Source organism: Giraffa tippelskirchi, chromosome 7 (genome assembly GCF_054371585.1).
Source record: "Giraffa tippelskirchi isolate mGirTip1 chromosome 7, T2T-mGirTip1v1.2.pri, whole genome shotgun sequence".
Taxonomy (NCBI): Eukaryota; Metazoa; Chordata; class Mammalia; order Artiodactyla; family Giraffidae; genus Giraffa; species Giraffa tippelskirchi.
Genome location: NC_137281.1, coordinates 112,952,905 through 112,975,254, shown reverse-complemented (window position 1 = coordinate 112,975,254; position 22,350 = coordinate 112,952,905). Strand labels below are relative to the sequence as shown.

Genomic DNA, 22,350 nt, shown 5'->3' with positions numbered 1-22,350 from the left:
GGTTTGGTTCTATGCAACAAATTCTCTGATGCTACTACGTGCCAGATGTCAAGAGTGGTAGCGAAAATATAAAAAATAAGCGTGACGCAGTGGCCCCTCAGGGAGTTTACAGCCCAATAAGACAGAACAATAAGTATATTTATTGAAATAATATCACTCAAAAATCTCCCATCGGTAGAAGGGCCCCAACTTTTCTTGCCTGTCTCATCCATGGAGTTCCTGGTCTGCAAGCCACCCAAATCCCCTCACTCCAAGTGTTCTAACTGGTGATCACAATACATATGTTCCCAGACTCTGTAACAGTTACCAGACTTCTCCCCTTCTCTCCTGCCTCATCTTGGAGGTCCCTTCTACACTCTGGAAGGCTTAGAATACCATAATCATCCACCTGGAGCTGACTGAACATGGAAAACTTATACTCCACAAAGCTCAAAAGGTGCCTATCTGTCCATTTTGTTGGTTGATGAGTTCTAGTACAAAGATTTCATGAGGACAGTCTGAATTTACAGTCTGAATTTGGAGGCCCCATGAATTTCAAATATCCTCATTCACCCCATCCTCCAAAACCACCTGCAATTAAAACAAAAAAGCCTATTGTCTGCTTCAAAATCCCATTTCAACTCCTTCAATTCCTTCTCCCATCTACTATCTCTGCCTATTTCTCAAACATCTACACTTAGGAAAATCACTGGTAACCTATACAATGGATGTAGCTTTCCGGGAGAACTATTTTCACAGACTCTGAAAGAGCTGCGGGGGGAAGGCTGTCTGCCCTGGTTTCAACATTATAGCTGGCTGGCGAGTAAAGAAAGCCCTGATGATGGGCAGAATGACTCCCCAGCTTTTGGTGAATGAGCGGCTGTCCTTTCAGGTGCCTTTGAAGCATCTCTCTGCTTCTTCCCCTTTCTGTCCTCACTATTCCATCTTCCAAAGGACATGCTGAATGAAGTGAGGAGTGACACCTACATCAGACAACTTCAGCATTCACACTAAAATCAAAGCTCCGGTGACATTTTGATTGCATGGCTCTTTCATGGATCCCTTCCTCCCCTGTTTCATTCCTTTAGCTGAATGGCTAAGAGCTGCAGTTCACTGGTGTGCATTTTAAGAGAGCTTCACTGTGTTGGCAGTTCTGCACTCTACTATTGTCCCTCAAGATAAAAGCCTAGGGAGCAGTTTGAACAAATGTATAACTCACAGCAGAAGGAAATGCAAGCATTTCTCCTCCAATACTACATTTAAAAATAGTACTATATACACCAAGTATGTGTGCGTGTGTGCTTAGTTGCAGTCGTGTCCAATTCTTGCGACCCCACAGACTGTAGCCCGCCAGACTCCTCTGTCCATGGGATTCTCCAGGCAAGAATACTGGAGTGGGTTGCCATTCCTTCTCCAGGGGCTCTTCCCAACCCAGAAATCAAACCTGGGTCTCCTGCATTGCAGGCAGATTATTTACTGACTGAGTTACTAGGGAAGCACTGAGTATCACAAGTCCCAAAATGGAGGTGGAACACAAAGATGAAGAAGAAACAACTCTACCTGAAAAGTGGCTGATCAGAAGGGAAGATAAAATGTCCATAAACAGTCAGGTGATCTTTGCAGATCGACAGTTCTGGGGTTTTGAAGATATCTTCCAACTAGGAGACTCAAGATGGTGGAAGTGGGGCTGACTTCCAAGAAGATTTAAACCATTGGGTTGGGGAAGCGGAAGGAACTGATGGCTGCCAGACATTAGGCAGAGAAAGGTGAGATTATCCAAGCCTGCAAGGGGCACAGCAAGTAGTAGAATCTGGCCAGGAGACCTCAGTGAGAGACAACGCACAAAGGGCAGGTTAAAGCCACATTGCACAGGTGAATGCATAGGACTTGGCAGGTGGTAGAATTTTGCAATTCATTACATCTTAGCCTATATGAAACACACCTTTGCCAATGGTCATAAATAGAACTACTGCAAAAACTGAAGAAGACTCATATTCATAGCCCCAAAGAGGACAGTGTCTTATTGTCTCTGTAGAGCAGATGATGCTCATTTCCCACTGGCTGCAGAGTGCTAACCCTCTTTCTCTTCGGAGGAGGAGGCAAAAGAGGGTTCCAAGATGAGAGGAGAGTGCTCCCCTTCTTTTGGCAGAATCAATAATGTGTGCTCATTTATATCATTTTCACTTGCTTACAATTTCTGCTCTTTGCAACCTCCTCCTCTCAGGATGCAAGATAGATGGAGAATGTGGTTAGGGCTTGGGGGCAGGGAAGAGAAAGCTAGAAGGAAGAGGCTACCACAATTTCAATTTTTTTCTTACACCCCAAGTGCTGGTCCTACAGAACAGAAACAGAGCACAGAACTCTGCTCTAGAGTCCAGTTATTAGAGTCCAGCAACTTCCTTATGTGTCCTCAATTAGTTAATATTAATTTTATAATAATAATGAATCCTCATCAGGGAAAAAATAAGCATTTGAATGTTTTCATAAATGTCAAACCATTATGCCCTTGATTTACATTTTAAGTCTGTACTGGACATATTTCTCTTCGTGATCACAAGAGAATATAAAAATCTAATAAAAAACTAATGTTGTAACTATTTTTAGGCTTTACAACTATTCTGAAAAATCAAATTAGTTGCCAACAAATAATACCGACCATTGTTTCATGGTAACTTACGTTGGTTTAATCTCAGTAAATTGGAAAAGTATCTCTGGGAATCTTACAAAGTTATTTTAACTCAGTACTTTCAACTTTCCTTCTCTCTAAAGCATTATTACATTCGCTTTTCAAACATTTCCAGTAAAAGCAGGTTTAGGAGCAAGATCCTAGACAAGAGACTTGTACTCTAAGACCACCTCTTCTATTAACTTGCCAGGTGAACTTGGTCAGGCTACTTAACTTCTCTGGACCTTAGTCATTTGGGTGGGCCATGGACCACATTAGGGACTTAAGAATTCTTCTTCCCAGGAAAAGAAATGCACACATGGATACAGGCACAAACTTCAGTGTACAATTTCCTAGACCCCCTCCTCCCTTCTCCTTCATCTCCTTCTGGGACAACTCTCATCTTGATATTCTATGTTTAAAGGTATCTAATTACTGAAAGAAACAACTATTATTTGCATAGCCAGCACCATGACAGGTACATATCAGAAGGAATGAAGTGACAAATAAGCATGAATTGACCCTGCAAATCCTATCTAAATTTAGGTAGTGCCTGAGTAGAGCTAGGATTGTAGAGTGGGGGGCCACCTCTGCCCTGCACACCAAAACTATGAATGCTGAGAAATTGGCACCAGATATTCTTGTGGACACAATGAGGCCAAGTTTTAAAGAGTCCACCCAGCGACTGGAGATGTCTACATTATTCTGTAAAACAAAGCCCAAAAGAGTCAAAGGAAAGCTACTTACTTAGGTTATGAAATACACCCCTTCTTCCAACCCGAAGAGAAGATAGTACCAAGAGCTGACAGCTGAGTTTTCCTTTATTTAAATGCCAGTGTGATAGAGATAGTTAAGAAGATTGGGATAATTATGTCAAAAAATTAAGACACCCAGAAGAAACCTATAAACATACAACGTACCAAGACTGGATCATGAAGAAATAGAAAATCTGAACAGATCAATTACTAATAAGGAGATTAAATCAGTAATCCCAAATCTAACAAAAGAATTTCCAAAACCAGATGGCTTTACTGGTAAGTTTTACCAAATATTTAAGGAAGAATGAATACCAATCCTTCTCAAATTCTTCTCAAAATAGAAGAGAAGGAACACTTCCAAACTCATTTGATAAGGCCAGCATTATGCTAATAAATCCTCTACAAAATACTAAAAAACCGAATTCTGTAATATAGGAAAAGAGAACTCTCTGGCAGTCCAGTGGTTAGGACTTGGCGCTTTCACTGTCAGGATCTGGGTTCAATCCCTGGGAAACTAAGATCTTGCAAGCTGTGAGAAAAAAAAAAAAAAGAAATAATAATAATACATGAAAAGTTCATACACCATGATCAAGTGGGATTTATTCTAGGGATGCAAGGATGGTTCAACATCTGCAATCAATGTGATACATCACATTAACAAAGTAGAGAAAATAAGTTAGGCAATGAATTTTCTCTCCATTTGTGTAGTTAAAATTTTTCCATTTAAAAAGAGAAGAGAAAAATCAAAGTGAAAGTGTCACAGGTTAATGGATTTTTTTGTCGTTGAAATCTGTGCACAAAGTTAAGTTAATCCTACTAAATTCACAGCTTGTTGAGGCATCCAGATAGCACAGTCTGTGGCACACAGAATAAGGAAGTGACACCAATATGGGTTATTCTGGGAACCATCATATAATCCAAAAGACATGACTTTCATCCAAGACAAAAAAGTATTTTTGTGTGCGAAGAATGTCTTTCTCCACATGGACAATGAAGGGCTGGCCAAAAAGGCAGAATTAGGCAGTGAACAGCATTGTCCCCACCTGTTCCAAACAGTATCGGTCCACTGTTATTTCCAACAGGCCACCCAATCCAGTCTGGTTTGGCATGATTCACTGCTCTCCAAGTTTGGCCTTAATCGTGAAATGTTTATTTTTCACAAAGTTCCCTTTAACAGAAAAAAAATTTTTTTTTTATTTTTCTTCTTGTTAGTTTCTGCTTTTGGTTTTTTTCAAAAAAGAAATATCAATTTAAAAATCATATTGAGGGACTTACCCAGTGGTACAGTGGCTAAGAATCCACCTGCCAAGGCAGGGGACACAGGCTCTGTTCCTGGTCTGGGAAGATCCCACATGCCTCATGGGCAACTAAAGCCTATAAGACACAACTACTGAGCTCACACTCTAGAGCCTGGGAGCTGCGACTACTGAGCCCACGTGCCTAGTAGAGCCTGTGTTCCACAATAAGAGAAGCCACCGCAATGAGAAACCCATGCACTGAAACTAGAGAGTGGCCCCTGCTCGCCACAACTAGAGAAAGCCCACGCAGCAACAAAGACTCACACTGCCAAAAACAAACTTCAAAAGAATCATATTCAGGCTCCATAATACAGGTTTGAGTTCCTTGTACTTTGGGAGAACAGGGCTTCCCTGATGGCCCAGCAGTAAAGACTCTGCCTGCCAATGTAGGAGATGAGGGTTTGATCCCTGGGTCAGGAAGATCCCCTGGAGAAGGAAATGGCAACCCACTCCAGTATTCCTGCCTAGGAAATCCCATGTCACAAAGAGTCAGACACAACTTAATGACTAAACAATAACCACAACTCTGGGAAAATAGCAGTGAATGTATCAGGAGCAATGGGGGCTTCCGTCATACACAAGAGTTCAGCAGATCAGCAGGGAAAACTGGATTTGCACTGAATCTATTCCTGCCTCAGTGTATTCACCTAACTGAGACATGATAAAAGAAAAGGTGGAAAGTAGGAAAAATATCTGAGCCCCGGGGCAGTCTTCAGCCACACTAACCCTGAGGGTAGCCATGTGACTTGCTTTGGCCAATCAGACAGTATAAACCATGATGCAGGCAGAGGTTAAAAAATGCTTGTGCACTCTGACTCACTTTCTCTCTTGCTGTTCTTGGAAACCTTATGACCACTGCTATGTCAACAAGCCAGGACTAGCCCATTGTGAAACAGACAGGTGGCCAAGACATCTCTACTGCCCCAGCTGAACCCGGACCAATTACCTGACATGTGAGTGAGGCCATCCCAGCTGCTCCATCTCCAGTCAAGCCACCAACTGACCACAGGGAGCTGATGAGCCAATCTAGCCCAGAGCTCCCCAGTTGATGTACAAAATCATAACAAATAATAAACCTTTACTACTTCAACCACCAAGTTCGGGGTGGTTAATTATATTAAAACTTAGCACACACTCTAAGTTGAAAAGGTGAAAAAAAGATGCTTAAGAAAAGCTGAACATCCTGGGACATAATTTCTAATGAACTTTACATAACTCAGTGGGACTTACTACTGATTTGACTGTATGTCAGCTGTCATTAAAACAACCTGACATAGAGTCCAAATTGCCTACTGCCTAACACTCACCTCAAGACAAAGTTTGCTATGACTCTGGGAATGATATTGTATGGGCTTTGGAGGTGTATGAACCTCCTAAAATTAAATGAAGAATTCTGTTTATGTAGGTTTTCTTCTTAATTGTAAAAAGATATTAACATTATGAGGAATAAAAAAAGTATTTATGCACATACAATCCAGAATTAATACTATTTTCTACATTTGCTTTATATTTTAATAAAGCAAATAAAACATTTCTAATAATGTTAGTTAGTCTGCTCACCTCAGTTCTCTTCTTTCCTCCTTCCCTTCTTCAGCAGCTTGAATTTGATATCTTTCTAGTCCAATTTATATTTTTAAAAGAACATACACATAAATATATACATATATGAATATATATCCCCAAACAATATAGATAGCCTTGTTTTGTGTTCTGAAATTTTTCTTAAATGACTTTACATGTATCTTTCTACAATTTGTTTCTTCACTACATACTACCTTTGTGGTATCTATCCATTTTGATTCCCTATTATCAATAAGTCACAGCACGTGTGCATTTCTCTACTAATGGACATTTAGATTGCTCCTGTCTTTTTGTTTGGTTGGTTTTTTGTTGTTATTGCTCTTGTTATTGCAAACACTGTCAGGAAACACGTCAATAATTTCCAACATAGTTTCTTTCAGAGGGCCTCAGGACACCCCCAAATGTTAAGAATCTCTGACAATCTGATGGGAAAAAGGAGAATTGTCATAATTTGGCAGATACATTTCTGCATCAGAGCACTCCCAAGTCTTGGAGGTGCTATCTTTATCATACTCTAAGTAGCTTAATAGATGCGTCTTCATTCAAATCCAAAATTTCATGTAGCAAAGGTCCATATCTAATTGAGACACTAAAAACAACCCTAATTTTTTTGTTGTTGGAAATTTTAGATTTAGACAATACTGTCCAAATCATTCTACTACCAAGTAATATTGTGCTAAACCACTGTCAATATCAAATATTGGTCACACCAATTAAATTATTAAAACTAATAACATGCTATCCTATTTTTTTGTTTGTCATGTATGTAAGGATTCCAGGGCTAAGTTTCTTGCGGTTATCCTGTTTCCATTTTTTTTTTTTTTAATTTTTTTCAGTTAGGAATATAGTTACTTATTTCCCTTATTTTCTACTTTTTAATTGAGATCAGACAGCTTTCCAGTATGACTTTCTTTTACTTTTATGCTTGATCCCAGTGTGGTATCATCTAGTCCTCAAACATGGTGACATGCAAACATCCACAAACAAGGACATTAAGCACCTCAGATTTTAAAATAGATTTTAAAGTCAACCTTGTTTTTCCTTGGGAGTATGTAAAATAATGAAGTGTTATACAGGTATCTGGACCCATAAATTTCAGATTCAGAGACAATACATGCAATTGCTTTTGAAAGAGCATAAAGTTAGCAGACCTGGCTCATTACATGTAAGTGGAATGGTCCTGAACAATTCCCTTTCCCTCACCACACTTTGGTTTTCTTACTATCAAATGGCAACAAAAACCATCACTGGTGTGAGATGAAATCATCTATAGCAAAGTCTTTTGTGTGACTTCTCTGGTGGTCCAGTGGCTAAGACCCCGAAGTCCCAATGCAGCAGGCCAGGGTTCAATCCTTGGTCAGGGAACTAAATCCCACATGCCCCAAATAAGACCCAGCACAGCCAAATAAATAATATTTTAAAAAAAAGAAAATAAAAAGAACGCCCTTTGTTATCCACTGCTCTATGAGTATCTCAGAAGCAGAGGCAGAACTTAACTCATCTTTGATTTCCTAGGGTTACCAATGTATTTGATAAGGATTCCTACCTATCAAGCATGTATGCTAACCTCCTATGCAAATAGTGGTCTTCTCTACTTTGGGGTTCAAAGCTCCTTGTCTCCAGCCACTTGGGTCCTCTGACAGAGGAACTCATAGCGGCCAAGCAGGAGTCAGAGGCCTGAGCACCCACGGCTGTCGCACATTGTGATGCTGTGGCAGCATCACAATCTCAGGGGAACACAAACAGTACGTCTCAAGAGCACCAAGTACGGAGTGTACACCAAGCCAGCCCATCCTGGCTTCAGACTTTAAAACCAAAGAGAACTATAAAGCAGGTTAGGTTTAAAGCAGGTCAGGAGGCTGAGCCAGCCGCCCAGCATTGACCAGGGCAGTTCTAATGAGGGCAGGGAATAACAGTCAGCAGTGCATCTGCCAAGTCAGGTCTCTGGAGTCAGGACTCAAGTTGGGTCATCAGGCTATGTGGAATTCTCAAGCCACCACCAAAATACGACCAATATGCTTACCAAGGAAAATAATTTATAATATAAAATAAATAGGGAAATACAGAACACAAATTGTGTATTTGCCCCACAATTACAACTACATAAAAATGATGTGCCTTTGGATAGTTTGGAAAGAATCCCAAAGACATGAAAATCATTACCTTTAGGGTACTGGTATTATGGAGAATTCCTCTAAATTAATTTTTTTATAATCTCTTAAAGTTGATACAGTAATGAATCAAAAATAAAGAACAATCTTCCATCTCCAAGCAAGCTTTTTTGAAGAGTCCCAGAAAGAAAATTACCTGGTCATGCCTAGACTCTAATCCACCACAGTGGTTTGGTGGAGAAAGTCTTACTAGGCTGGGATCTGAAAACTTGGATTCTGGCACCAGATCAGCCAAAACATAGCTCTGAGATTTTTGAAGCTGTTTAACTCCTCTAGATCTTTCTGTGAAGCCAAGCAAAAGGGTTTAGGATAGACCCTTCCAACTCTCTTCTGAGCTTTCTACAATGTAGAATGTGTTTTACTTTCTACAATGCACTGTATGATTATAAAGGCACACGGATGAATTTTTAACAAACACATCAGAACTCAAAACACCCAACACAGTGTGGCCTCCTTCGGAGCAGCTCTTAACACTACTGATGGAATAACCACCTCCTTTCAGGGCCCCAGAGCCTATGTTACATGATACTGCACATCTCCAGGATTAGTTTATTCTCCCTTTGAGGCAGAATGTAATTTCTGGCAACAGCTAAGAGGGACCAAGATGGGTGATCAGGCTGGACACTAATATTTTAGGTCTTAAAGAAAGTAAAAAATTTTTCTTAAATGACCATTTGGAAATGCCTTAAACAACGTTCCCACGGTGGCAACTCAGAAAGGAAGACTGACTTCACCCAGATGCATAGTGTCTAAGCCCATGTCCCTATTTTTGGGACAATCTGTATAAGTAGAACCGGCTCATAGTTCTACTTCTCTGAAGTAAGGTTGTCATAAAGATATGTACAAAAATACTTCACTAAGATGCCCCAAAACCTTTCATCTCTGCCAAAACAAATTCTGAAGTTGAAATTCAAAACATAAAATTTGCTTACCATTATTACAGAATGTGCTTACAAGGCCAAGCTGTTTATTTTTAATACCTTTGGCATTTAACCTTTAACCCTTATTTGTTCTGTAAATATTAAGTCCCAGCATGTTAAAAAAAAGTAAAATATTAAAACCTGACCATGGAGAAACTCATTTTAATCACATACTGATGAAAACACAAGTTGTTGCATCTTTGTTAAAAAAAATAGTAGATGAGTCGAACTTGAAAAATTACTACTGTACATAATTTCTATATGATCCCTAATGAAGTTCACAATGAAGCTCTGCATTTGTATAGAGGTTTCAAAATATTTCTGCTTTTTGAAGCTGATGAAAAGAGCTTTCTCAAGTTCTTACCAAGTAATGAGACTCGGTCCTCTCCTCATCAGGAAATTCGAGGTACTCTTTAATTTCATCTCACATGAGCTTGTGAAATTAAGTCAAGGGCAAAAGGTTGTATTCCACGTTATATTTACGAAAATGCTCATGATCTAGCTTCAAGGAGAAACCCGGGCTTCCCAGGTGGCTCAGTGGTAAACAGTCCACCTGCTAAAGCAGGAGATGCGGGTTCCATCCCTGGGGCGGGAAGATCCCCTGGAGGAGGAAATGGCAAACCGTTCTAGTATTCTCACCGCCTGGAGAATCCCGCAGACAGAGGAGCCTGGCAGGCTACAGTCCATAAGGTTGCAGAGTCAAACAGGACTGAGCGTGCATACACACACTCAAGGAGAATCCCTGAAACAGACCCTGAATTCATGAGATGCAACAGGGAAAGAAGTGATAAAAGAGGTCCATCACATAGTATGGAGATGGTAGTGCCTTTCCATCAGAGAACGGAGTTGAAGTGTTAAGACAGCTTACAGCCTCACCACTCATAGATCTACACAGGTGTTTTTAGCCAGCTCCAAATGGTAGCAGCTGAATGCAGATTGCCCCTGCCTGATAGCTTAGCGAGTCCATGGGCTGAAAATACCAGGAAACTCCCTCTCTTAAGGGAAATGGAGTGGGAAGGTGCGGATGTGTCAGTAAAAATCTAATGCCTTTATTGGGCATGTGGCTAAAGTTTAGACATTCCCACTGGTAAGTGAATGAAAGGAAGCATGGTGGTTTGTAAGAACACCGCTTTGAGATTTACGACAGAGTGGCTGCAAACAGCTGAACTGTTTTGGCCTTTCAGCGACCATCAGCACACTTTTAAAAACTGGCAGGTCTGGTATAAAAATCTGGATTTTCAGCTTCTCTTGAAAAAGCAGACAGTTTGGTGATGTGGTCAATGTAACCACAGCCTAGGATCAAGTAATGATGCCTCTTCCAATGGGCATACGTTCTATATCTACTCTCCAGAGGCCAGTCTCACCCCAACAAAACCCGTATCCTGGCCTCTGCAGACATTTGAGTTTGCGTCCACTGACAAAGCTGAAATCCCCAGCAAAACCAAGGAGGAAGTGGCTTTCAGCTTCTGCAACAGCCTGCTTCCTCCACTTCTCCATGCAGCTCCATCCACGGCTCCACTGGGCAGCCAAACATTTTCTACTAGGCAGGCCACCCACAGAGGCATGTAGATAATGTCCTGCATCCACTCTTGCCCTAACCCTCTACCTCCATCAAAACTTTTCTGGGGGCTTTCCTGGTATCCAGTGGTTAAGACTCCACACTTCCACTGCATGGGATGCTGGTTCAATCCCTGGTCAGGGAACTAAGATCCTACATGATGCATGGTGCAGCGCCCCCCCCCCAAAAAAAAACTTTTCTGGGCTTCATTCCATTCTTTTCTGTTTTTGTTTTGTTTTGTGTTGTATTGCTTTGGCTGGGAGGCTATAAGAAATGTGATAAACTAATCAGTGGGAATGGACTAGGTTACCTTCCCAGAAAGCATGGTTGGAATAGATTCCAGACTTTCTAAATATCAAACACGCCATGCCTTCAACTCAAAGGAACTTACCTAACTTGTAGTCAGCTTCATCAGATTTCAAGGTTCATAAGTCTATTCCTATGTATTTTTATGTATAATGTCTGCAATTTATTCACAAGTAATAAGCAAGCAAAGAGAAGGGAACATATCCTGAACATATTCAGAGGTGATGGCCAATTCAGATGTACTTAAATATGTCAGTATATCTAAGTCATAAAAGCCTTATGAATCATAGCTTCTAGCTCTGAAGTACACAGCAGAGGCACACACATGGGTCTAGTTCATTAGACAGTCCAAACTCCTCGTGGCCACAAAAGCAGAACTTCCTTTGCGGCTAATGATAAGCCAGATTCTACAAAGGAAATCTTAGATGGGTATTTTAATTAAAGTCAAAAGAGATTGCTGTGCCCTCTTAACCAATGTGTACAAAATTAGAGAGACATGCAGAGATTTTTTTGGTGTTTTTCTTCTTTTTCCCCATTCAAGTCACCTAAGAAAAAAAGAAACAAATTTGCTATTGCCTGGTACTGTTCTTGGTTCCCCAAAGATGGAGAAAAAAGTGTCCCAAAGTGAGGAGGAAGACATGAGGTAAACTGTAAGCTGTACACTTTGTTCATGAGTCAGAAAATGGCACTCTCCCTTATGAATCACAACTGAGTGAGCCTTGGGAGGATCTTGGGTACAGGTAGAGAGCCTTCCTAATGTGCTACCAGATTTCCTAAGATATCTGAGAGAGGGAGAAAATCCACAGTACAGGTGCCAAGCTCCTAGTCAATTATACTCTCCCTAACACTGAGCCACACCCACTGGAGGCAATGTCCCTTCTCTTCCTCTTCTAAGCAGCTGAGGGATGCAGCTGGGCAGACAGATGTGAAACACAAATCAATGCTTCATTTAGCTGGAAGGGGGTCTTACATAAATAGTAAACATAGTAACTAAAGTTTCTCACTATGGAAGCTGCCTATGCTCTGTTCTAAGGCAACTTCACAAATCTAGTGCAGACTTAATTTTGCAATCCAGTGAAGAAATGATTCATTTCATTTTTGCCAAATTATTCTAGATCCAGTAGATGGAGTGACTGATGGCACAGCTCCTATTTCAGGACAGCCAGCTGTTTCAACTTTTCCATCAGGGTATTGTGGCCTCAGCAACCGTATCTGATGCACTGATAGTCTCCCGGCGGCCTACAGTACTGCCATCTGTGCTGCTGGCAGGGAACTCATCAATAGGTAAGTCACACCTCACCCTTCGATCGACACCCTACACACTCTGGAAACAACTCTTCCTTAGAACATGTTTCTTCTGCAACCACTTCACCAACCACCTACTTCAACAGCAATGGACTGAATTGAGCGACCACTTTCCAAGGTCCCTAGAAAAGGCATCCTACAGTAGGTGACTCGGACAGTAAAGAATCTACCTGCAATGCAGAAGACCCAGGTTTGATCCCTGGGTCCGGGAGATTCCCTCAAGTAGGGAATGGTTGGCTGCCCACTCCAGTATTCCTGCCTGGAGAATTCCACGGACATAGAAGCCTGGCGGGCGGGCTACGGTCCATGGGCTCAGGAAGAGTGGGACACGGTTGAGTGACTAAGCACACACACACAATACTTTTTAGCCTCTACAGCATGAAAAATGAGTCAACTAAGGTAAAGTTAATTTTCTCAAGGTACCACTCAACTATTTAAATTCAGTAAGATTCTTTAAGCTCTTGACATAAAACACACTGATTTTTTTTTTTTGGAAATATTTAACCATGGAAAATAATTATAGCAATTCTAAAGTACTAAGACTCGTACTCCTTAAATTTAAGTAGCCAATTAGGCTGTGGCCCAATTTAGGCATCTCCACCCTAACACACAGTTTAAGTAAATGGTTCTCTATAAAGGATCCAAAAATAATGTGGGGTGGGCTGACTTCTTAAACCCTAAAACTGAAAGGGAAATTTTATTTACAGATCAAGTATCCTCTTAGGTAGAAGCAAGGGGGACATAACTTTGGACTAAGTGGAAAAAAAAAAAAAAGCGTTGTCCAAGGGTGCCCCTATAAAGATTTTTGTGTGTTTGTCTTTAATCATTCTTTTGAATAAGCACAGCACTGGATCAAGTGCTCCTTTTAGTTGTGTGTAAGTTTCTATGTGCCTTTGCTAATTTCCCCCAGCTCCTGCAGGATAGAGATTTTTAAATTAGTGCTGCACGGGTTATCATTTTTACTTTGCGCCACTTTCACAGTCGCTTAAAAAAAAAAACAAAACAACCAGAAGAGGACCAGCTAAGTCCTAAGTCGGATTAGCTGAAAAGAAGCAAGTGTGGAAACTATGAAGCCTTGGGGTAGAACTTCCCCCCTCCCCTCCGCTGATGGGCTGCCAATCTCTTCAAAATAGAGCCCTTGCTTTTGTGCTTTGGAAAGAAAAGTACACACCACTCCAAAGCCCAAGGGACGTGGCTACGGTTTTGAGGGGCGGGGTAGTCGAGGCGGGAGGTTAGGGGGTAGAGGAAAAGTCATAAACGAGTCAGAAAAAGAGCCAGCCACTTCCATCAATTTTCCAAGTACCGAAGGAAAAAGAACAAAAAACTCAACTTCCTCCCCTGCGAACCGTTTGCTGTACACCCGAAAAGTGCCAGCCACCTCGCACTTGGAGAAAGGGGAGGGTGGTGTTTACTCGGCCTTTTTGGTGCAAAGACCCTCCGGGCCGGCGCGCAGGAGAGCTCGGGCCGGCGCGGCTCTCGGCTGCCCCGAGGCACCCTCGCCCGCAGCCGCCTGCCCACCGCCAGGTGCTCGCCCTACCTGGCGCCCCGCAGCCTTTGTGCGGCCGCGTCACCCCCGCCGGCGCGCGGATGCCAGCTGGACAACTGCGGCGCTGCAGGGCGGCCGAGGAAGAGCGGGGTCCGTGGCGCCGGTGCCGCGGGTGGCCGCTACCTTCCCAGCCTGGAGAAAGCGATGCCCACCCCCTCCCGGGGGGCCGTGCCCCTGAACGTGGATCTCCCCGGCTTCCGACAGCTGGCAGCCATAGCCAACCGGCCTCGAAAAGTTTGGCGACGCTGAAAGCGACTTGAAAGAAAGTTTTCCTTGGCCCCCCACTCCCTCTCCCCCAGCCCGGGTGGAGGAAAAGCGGCAGGAAATCAGGGCTCGCGACGTGCCGACTCCAGCGTCCACCTTCTCCACTCCCGGCCTCGGCAGCGCGCCCAAGGTGGGTGCCCCGCGCCCGGGCTTCCCGCCCCATCCCCGGGTCCGGCGTCCCGGGACGCCGCGCGGCCAACTCACCATGGTGACTCGCGCCGCGATCGCGCCTCTGCCGGGTCCGGCTGCCAGGGAGCTGGGGCTGGAACGCAGTCTCCTGGGCGAACTTCAAAAGTTGGTTCCCTTCGCCAAAAACAGGCTTTCGACAACCCAAGCACTCACAGGAACCAATGGGAACTCTAGGGGGACTCCATCCAGGCGGAATCGGCGGCGGTAGGTGAAGGCAAGCAGGAGGCTGTTTAGCAGGCGGGGTGCATACTGCGGAGGACCAGGGTCCACCCAGACCCGGCGCTCGCCGCCCCGCCTAGGTGAGTGCAATGCTCTCCGCGCGTCCCACGAGCTGCCCTGCCTTGCTCCTCTTTCTTCGGCCACTTACTCCGTACTCCTCTGGCTGAGCCTCGGCTCGGGCAGGGCAATCTGTCCATAAATGGAGAATTCAGCTCTGGCCTGACCAATCAGGGTTTGTTTTCACAGCGTCACTCCTCAGGGAAACCGTAGTAGCCAACAAGCTTGGAGCTGTTGGAGTTTCCAAAGCCCTCTGGATCCTGTAGTCCTCTTCCACGCCAGCCTCCAAGAAGCGCTGCTGACCTGGCTCGCTCTCTCTTGCAATCCCTGAACTGGTAAGAAGAAAACCACTCTATGAAAGAGAAGTAAACTGGAGAACTTTTTTTTTTTTAACGCTAAAGTTAGAGTAGGTGTAGCTGAAGTGTATTTTTTTCCCATAGCTTTTTTTTTTTAGAAGGAAATATTTTATCAGCATAAAAGATCAGAGTCATGGCAGCAGCCCAAAGGAAATCCTTTTTCTTTCCGACGTCTGGATTGTGAGGAAAGTCAAAAATATCGTTTCCCCCACCCTTTCTTTCACCTGAATTTCCTTGGAAAACAAAGGAAAGCTTTTTAAGGGGGAGGAGAAAAGGGGGCGTTTTTGATGGCGAAGAAATTGCATACGCACTAAGCCCAAGGCCAGGGGAGAGAGGCGTGGGAAGCGCCCACCCAATCTCAGTCAGCACAGATCTGCTGATAACAATTTGCATTACAGTCAAGAAATCAGGTGGGCAGCGAGGAGATGATTGGGGTGGGGGAAAAGCAGAATCCTGAAATAAATTAGAGAACCTGATGTTGTTTTCAGGGTTCAGGAAGTAAACATGCTGGGTCATAACAAGATAGTCCTCTCTGGATCTGTGGTAGGTAAGATTTGAAAACTTCAGGGCACGGAAAAACTACCAAGCATAATGATTCACTGTGATTTGCTTTATGAACTTCGATGGCAACCCTTCACTTGAATAAAGGATCCTCGAGTTGGAATGGATGTTAAAAATCCTCTTGTCTGGAGTGGGTAAACAAAATGTAGTATATCCACAGAATAAAATATTAGTCAGCTATTAAAAAGGAAGTACTCACGCGTGCTACAACATGAACCTCGAAAATATTAAGTGAAAGAATCCAAGAAAAAAAGATGCCATATTATATGATTTCATTTATGTGAAATTAGAGAAATCCATAGAGGCAGAAATTGATAACATTGATTTCCAGGGACTGGGGAGAGAGGTGAAGTGAAGTGAAAGTTGCTCAGTCGTGTGTGGGAATAATTGCTAATAGTTGTGTGTTTCCTTATTGGTGAAAATATTCTGGAGATGGTGGTGATGGTTGCACAACTTTGTGAATATACTACAATGCAAAGCACTGAATTGTGCATTTTAAAAGGGTGAACCTTATAGTATGTGAATTATATCTCTGTCTTAAAAATTGAAAGATGATGTTGACCAAATTCTTGTCCTCATCTACACAGGAAGGCAAATAGATGTAATTGAATGACCTAATCATGGCCACTATGAATATAGTGGTCTCTGACTTCATCAAGCTTACAATTTTAGAAGGAGGGAGACAAAAGATAAAAACAATAAATAATTACAGGAAAGATACAAATATAATAAGTAAAAGTAGTTTTGTACAAGGAATTGCCATATTTCAAGCTATAGGTTAGATAATTGATCTGGAAGCATTCTATAGCACAGACTGGACAGGAAACCCGCAAGGCATCTGTTGAGCACTCATTATGTACTAGGTCCATGAACACTCATCATGTACTAGGTACTAGGGGTGATCATTGGCTAAGTACATTCAGATATAATTCATTATTCTCAGGTAAATCCATGTCTCAGGGGCATGTCAGCTTCAAAATATGAGCAAGTGTCTTAAAAACTAATGAACAGAGTATAGTAATTCAAAGAGAAAAAGAACACTAAAGCCTTTCTTCCAAACATGAACTATTTCACTTCAACTTGAATATTTGTTAAATTTAATTTTTCATTTTCTATGAATAGTCCTTCTTTTCATACAACCAATCCATGTATTACTCTTTATGTATTGTTTGCATATAATATTTAAATAAAGTCATTCTAAAAGCCTGGAAAAAAAAAAGAGCTAATGAATAGGGAATTCCCTGGCAGTCCAGTGGTTAGGACTCAGTGCTTTCATTGCAGGGCCAGGTTCAATCCCTAGTCCGGGAACTAAGATCCCCAAGTGGAGCGGCAAAAAAACCCACTAATGAACAGAAGTTACCAAAAGGGAAATTTGAGCTTATTAGGAATCCATCACCAACGTATCAGTCTTGGATTTATCTAAAACTACCTTGAAACTGTTTTTCAGTTGTATTAGCATTTAAGTGTTTTTTTATGTAGACCATTTTTAAAGTCCTTATTGAATTCATGACAATATTGCCTCTGTATTATGTTTTGGCTGGAAGTCATGTAGTATCTTAGCTCTCTGACCAGGGATCGAACCCGCACCCCCTGCATTGAAAGACGAAGTCTTAACCACTGGACTGCCAGAAAAGTCCCTGAGATTTTAAGTGCGTACTTTTATTTGCCCTAATAGTCTCTTTCCAGTTTCAAGAAGAATTCCCAGCTCTAGTAGGTACAACTTCGATGAAGAAATCTGCTTGTGTTTATTTTTCATGATTATGTAATATAACTCTTTCCAGATTGAAATATAAATATATAGATTAATACCTATGTCTAGGCAATATTTAGAATATGAAATTTCATGCACATAAACTTGAATCTGTAGTCTGGCTTTTCCATTCAACTGTCTGTAAGATCTTAATTTCTCTGAGCTTCAATTCCCTTAACTATAAAATAGCTTGACGTAAGTCTGAAATGAAATGTGCACAAAGATGGTCAACAAATTTTGGTTCCCTTTTCCCTTCATCTACACCATGCATTCTAGGTTCTGGATTCAGACCTGGATCCCTGAGTGAGATCAGACAGTCCTTGGCCATCTGAATGCATGCCAAGTCCTTTGAGGGGCTGACTATGTGTGCCTTTTTCTTCAAGGAGAGTTAATATTAATAGCTTTCATCAAATCCTCAAAGATGCCATAACTGCCGACCATTAGGACCAACAGCTCCTGACCATATTAGTTATCCCTCTCTGGATCTTTGTCTCTATCATTGTGTTTTTCTTGAGGTATAGGAATTAGAACTGAGTCTGTTACTAAAAGCACAAAAGTTCACTTGGATTAGCAAAGCAGAATCCACTAATTCACAGTTTGAGCATGGAATACAGAGTGTGATGATGTGGAAAGGCCTATAATTTCATGAAGAATCCCTTTAAGCCCTTGGCTGCTCCATCCCCATCTTAGGAAGATACCTTATCAGTTTTGGCTGGGGTGACATCCTGGTTTACCTGGCAGTTGTTTAGTCTGTGGGTTGTGTCTGACTCTTTGCAACCCCAAGGACTGTAGCCCACCAGGCTCCTCTGTCCATGGGATTTCCCAGGCGAGAATACGGGAGTGAGTTGCTATTTCCTTCTCCAGGGGATTTTCTTGACCCAGGGATCGAACTCATGTCTTCTGCGCTGGCAGGCACATTCTTTACCACTGAGCCACCTGGGAAGCCCTCTACCTGGGGGAGCCCTGGTTAATGCCTTTATTTCAATAAAATGATTAAGTGCTCCCCTCTTGCATTCCCAGAAGGCCTAGTTTGAATGATAAACCAAACTAGGTTAAATCTGTAGTCTGGCTTTTCCACTCAACTGTCTGTAAGATCTTAATTTCTCTGAGCTTCAATTCCCTTAACTATAAAATAGATTGATATAAGTCTGAAATGAAATGTCAGACTTTTCATGGTCACCATAGATTTTTGGCCAAATTTCACCTCCCAAAAAATCCTCACTTTTTAAAATGGAAGATTTTCCAATTTTCTTCATTTATGCCTTTTTTTTTTAGAGGACTCAGTAATATCTTACCAGATATTTATTCTTATTTGAGATCACAGTAGCAATGAAGTGAAAACTTTCAAAATTGTAAAACTCTTTCTAGACACATGATGGAGCTAGTCAGATAAGACTTTATACAGAAGTTGGCATGATTATCTGCATTTTATCTGGGGTGAAATGAAAAGGAACAAAACAAAAAAATCTAGATGAATACAAAGTGCAGATCCCTAGACAAATCCATTAGTGAACGAAAAATCACTGCTCATGTATTTTAGAAAATAATTAGTAAGAAGATAATATAGGGCAATGAAATGAGTTTCATAAAAGAACATCAGAATACGTTCACAACACAGAAAAAATGTGTTAACGGGAAAATGAGGGCAGAAGTCTTTAATAAGACACTAATCAAAGGCTTGTGTCACATCAATGTGAGATCTCCTGGGTTATCAGTGTTTCTACCATAACAGGCATCATTTATTAGGTTCAGGAGGTATCAGATACTGAGCTAAGTACTTACTGTACAGTATCTTATTTTATCTTCCATGCAACCTTGTTAACTTCATTTTCAGTTAAGAAGCTAATGTAAAAATTTGAAGTAACTTGCCCAAGATATCACTCAGCTGCCATGCATCAAATCTATATACATTTGTTTAATTCTGAAACTTTTACCTTCTAAGCAGCAACTCTGTAACAGGAATGAACATCAGAAAAAATTTCCCCTTATGCAGGTCCAGTATGAGTGGAAGCACACATTAAAATGTTAGTACTATGTCAATTCAGTCGAGTGCCGCTCTTTGCAACCTTATGGACTGTAGCCCACCAGGGTCCTCTGTCCATGAGATTCTCCAGGCAAGAATATTGGAGTGAGTTGCCATGCACTTCTGCAGGGGATCTTCCTGACCCAGGGATCAAACATGTGTCTCTTAGGTCTCCAGCACTGGCAGGTGGGTTCTTTACCACTAGCACCACCTTAGGAGCCTGTCCAAACCAGGATCCTGGAAAAATTCTTGCTGGTTATTTATTTATTTGTTATTATTTTTTTAAATTGGCATATGGTTGGTTTACAATGTTGTGTTAGTTTCAGGTGTAGAGCAAAGTGAATCAGTTATACGTATATATCTATCCTTTTTCAGATTCTTTTCTATTACAGGCATTACAAGATGTTTAATATAGTGCCCTATGCTATACAGTAGTTCCTTGTTGTTTATTTTATGTATAGTAGTGTGTGTATATGTTCATCCCAAACTCCTGATTCATTCTTGACCCCTCCTCCCCTTTGATAACCATAAGTTTGTCTTCTAGAAATATTGTTGCCTTTTTATGGGAATATGAATTACTTTTGTATAGAGAGTTTAACTCAAACATTCTTTGTTCTTCTGATATGTTAATATTGATTTGTGAAAAGGATATAGTAAAGAATTTCAACAGTGGGATAATATAATATGATGCTACTTCTGATTAATATAATTTTTACTATAATATAACAATTATTTTACCAAAATAAGTGAAGTGGAAGTCGCTCAGTCGTGTCTGACTCTTTGCGACCCCATGGACTGTATAGTCCATGAAATTCTCCAGGCCAGAATACTGGAGTGGGTAGCCTTTCCCTTCTCCAGGGGATCTTCCCAACCCAGGGATCGAACCTAGGTCTCCCACATTGTGGGTGAATTCTTTACCAGCTGAGCTACAAGGGAAGCCCATAGTTCCTTTACCAAATTCCTTTGCCAAGGCCCAAGTTCCTTTACCAAAATAAAAGAACAGTAATTACTGAAACATGCATTTAAATTGACAGCTTACTAAAGGCACATTTATATAAATTTATGATTGTATTTTCTCTGATACAAGCCAATATTTTCCTCTCTTTCTTTCTCCCAGTTTCAATTTGATTTTTACATTCAGAAGATAAGTCTTGACCTTGCTCCTGATTTTAAAATGATTGAATGATGAGTAATACTAGTTATGATGTCCTGTGATCTATCAAGGAGTGAGGTGATCCACAGAAGGGAGCTTTGCTGATAACTGAATCTCCTGGGTCAACAATGTGACCACAGCCTGGTTTTCTTTCTTCTTCCCCCTTAACTGTCAACTTATGCTATCTTGTTGAAATTTTTGTTTTCTTTTACGTCATCTTTAATCTTTGCTGGAAAAGGCAAGGCATATGTAAATAAGTATATGCCTTTAACAAACTAAAAAATGACACATAACTGCATGAGCGTTGCCTTGTTTAAGCACCAAAACTTTTTTTTAACTTGAAGGAAAATTTTTCTACATGCTTTATTGCCTTTTGAAAATACGCTGAATGTGAAGCAGCCTGTGCTTGAAGACTCAAGGTCATCACTATAAATATCGATTATCACAGAGGGTTGTACTGAACTGAGGTCCTTGGGGACTATTGAATGGAACCACTGTTTGCCACTATACTTTATGTCCCTGGACTGCTGTACTTGTACAGTTATCCTGTCTTTTATTTTTTATTTTATACCCTCCATGTCAGAGACTTTTTTCTCTTGCTATCTGCTGTTTCAATCTAGTCTCCTTTAGTAACAAGAAGCAAAAAAAAAAAAAAGGACACGGGTTGTTCTGTGAGAAAAATATTTTAAAGGTGTATATGCTCCAGACATCCTTGGCAGTCCAGTGGCTAAGATGCCAGGCTTCCAAGGCAAGAGGTGTGGGGTCAATCCCTTGTCAGGGAACTGGGGTCCTACATACTCTGTGGTGCAGCAAAAAAAAAAAAGTATATATGCCCCAGAGTCCAGGAAAAAATACAGAGGAAGGTAGGGCTGTATATGCTCTCTGTCTTTTCCTGGCTTCTCAGCAAGGATGGATGTTCTTCTTTGTCTCTTCTAGCTTCTCCCACTTACTCATGGTTGCTCCTCCTTCCATAATTTCAGCTTGCAAAGTGTCTCTAGTTTGTCATGATCCTGGCTCAGGCCCCCAAACCACCTTTCAGCTGTACTGCCCACAACTGACTGGAAACTTCCCTCTTGGTCTCCGGATTCAAGTTCCAGGGAAAGAAAGGGAGGGAGAGAAAGAGACTCTAACTCCACCAGCTCAGCCTTTCAAACCATGCCACCCTGTCCATAGGTCACTGGAAGGCCTATGGGAGCTCTGCTTGGACCAGGTATCTGTGTAATCACATTCCAAGCAAGGGCTGTTACAAGGGTGGTGTCCTGGAGTTATGCCCTGTTAAAAAGAGATGGTAAGGAGTTCCATGGTGGTTCAGTGGTTAAGACTCTGCGTTCCCAATGCAGGTGGCCGGGGTTCGATCCCTGGTCAGGGAACTAGATCCCACATGCTGCAACTAAAAAGATTTCATGTGCCACAACTAAGACCCAGCAGAGATAAATAAACAAATATATTAAAAAAGAAGAGATGATGAATGGGGACAGTCTCTGAGGAGAGGATACCCCAGCTCTGGGGCATGCAGCTGTTTGCCACCCACAACTGCCTGCTCCTTTAATTCATACACAGTTGTCTCAGTGAAGCCAGGAGGGAAGTTTCACTCACCTCTTCAACAGAAAAAAACGTATAGAGGGAATTTCCTGGTAGTCCAGTGTTTAGGACTCAGTTCTTTTACTGCCATTGGCTTGAGTTCAACCCCT

The 22,350-nt window shown here is 41.7% G+C and overlaps 2 protein-coding genes and 1 long non-coding RNA gene across 8 annotated transcripts in view; 1 reads left to right on the top strand and 2 right to left on the bottom strand.

Annotated features, from left to right (window-relative positions):
• MYO1E (myosin IE) overlaps positions 1-14,931 on the bottom strand; it is a 208,803-nt gene extending 193,872 nt beyond the window's left edge. For all 5 annotated transcript variants that reach the window (XR_014059427.1, XR_014059429.1, XR_014059428.1 and 2 more), the window contains exon 1: positions 14,556-14,931. Coding sequence is in view for 2 of the 5 variants with exons in the window: in XM_081510002.1 (XP_081366128.1) it covers positions 14,556-14,558 (3 nt within the window). In the remaining 3 variants the exon portion in view is untranslated. The remainder of the gene's footprint in view (positions 1-14,555) is intronic.
• Positions 3,448-7,919, bottom strand: LOC145513493 (uncharacterized). The gene is made up of 4 exons (XR_014059434.1): positions 7,828-7,919; positions 6,261-6,315; positions 4,446-4,570; positions 3,448-3,931 (listed from the first exon to the last, which is right to left on the bottom strand). It is a non-coding gene; the product is annotated as an uncharacterized LOC145513493 (long non-coding RNA).
• The window catches only part of FAM81A (family with sequence similarity 81 member A), a 160,019-nt gene continuing 151,819 nt past the window's right edge, over positions 14,151-22,350 (top strand). Inside the window, exons 1-3 of one of the 2 annotated variants that reach the window (XM_081510009.1) lie at positions 14,151-14,481; positions 14,670-14,839; positions 15,006-15,151. The gene's annotated coding sequence lies outside the window, so the exon portion shown is untranslated. Of the gene's footprint in view, positions 14,482-14,669; positions 14,840-15,005; positions 15,152-22,350 lie in introns of those variants that run through there. The other variant, XM_081510012.1, reaches the window with a different exon arrangement.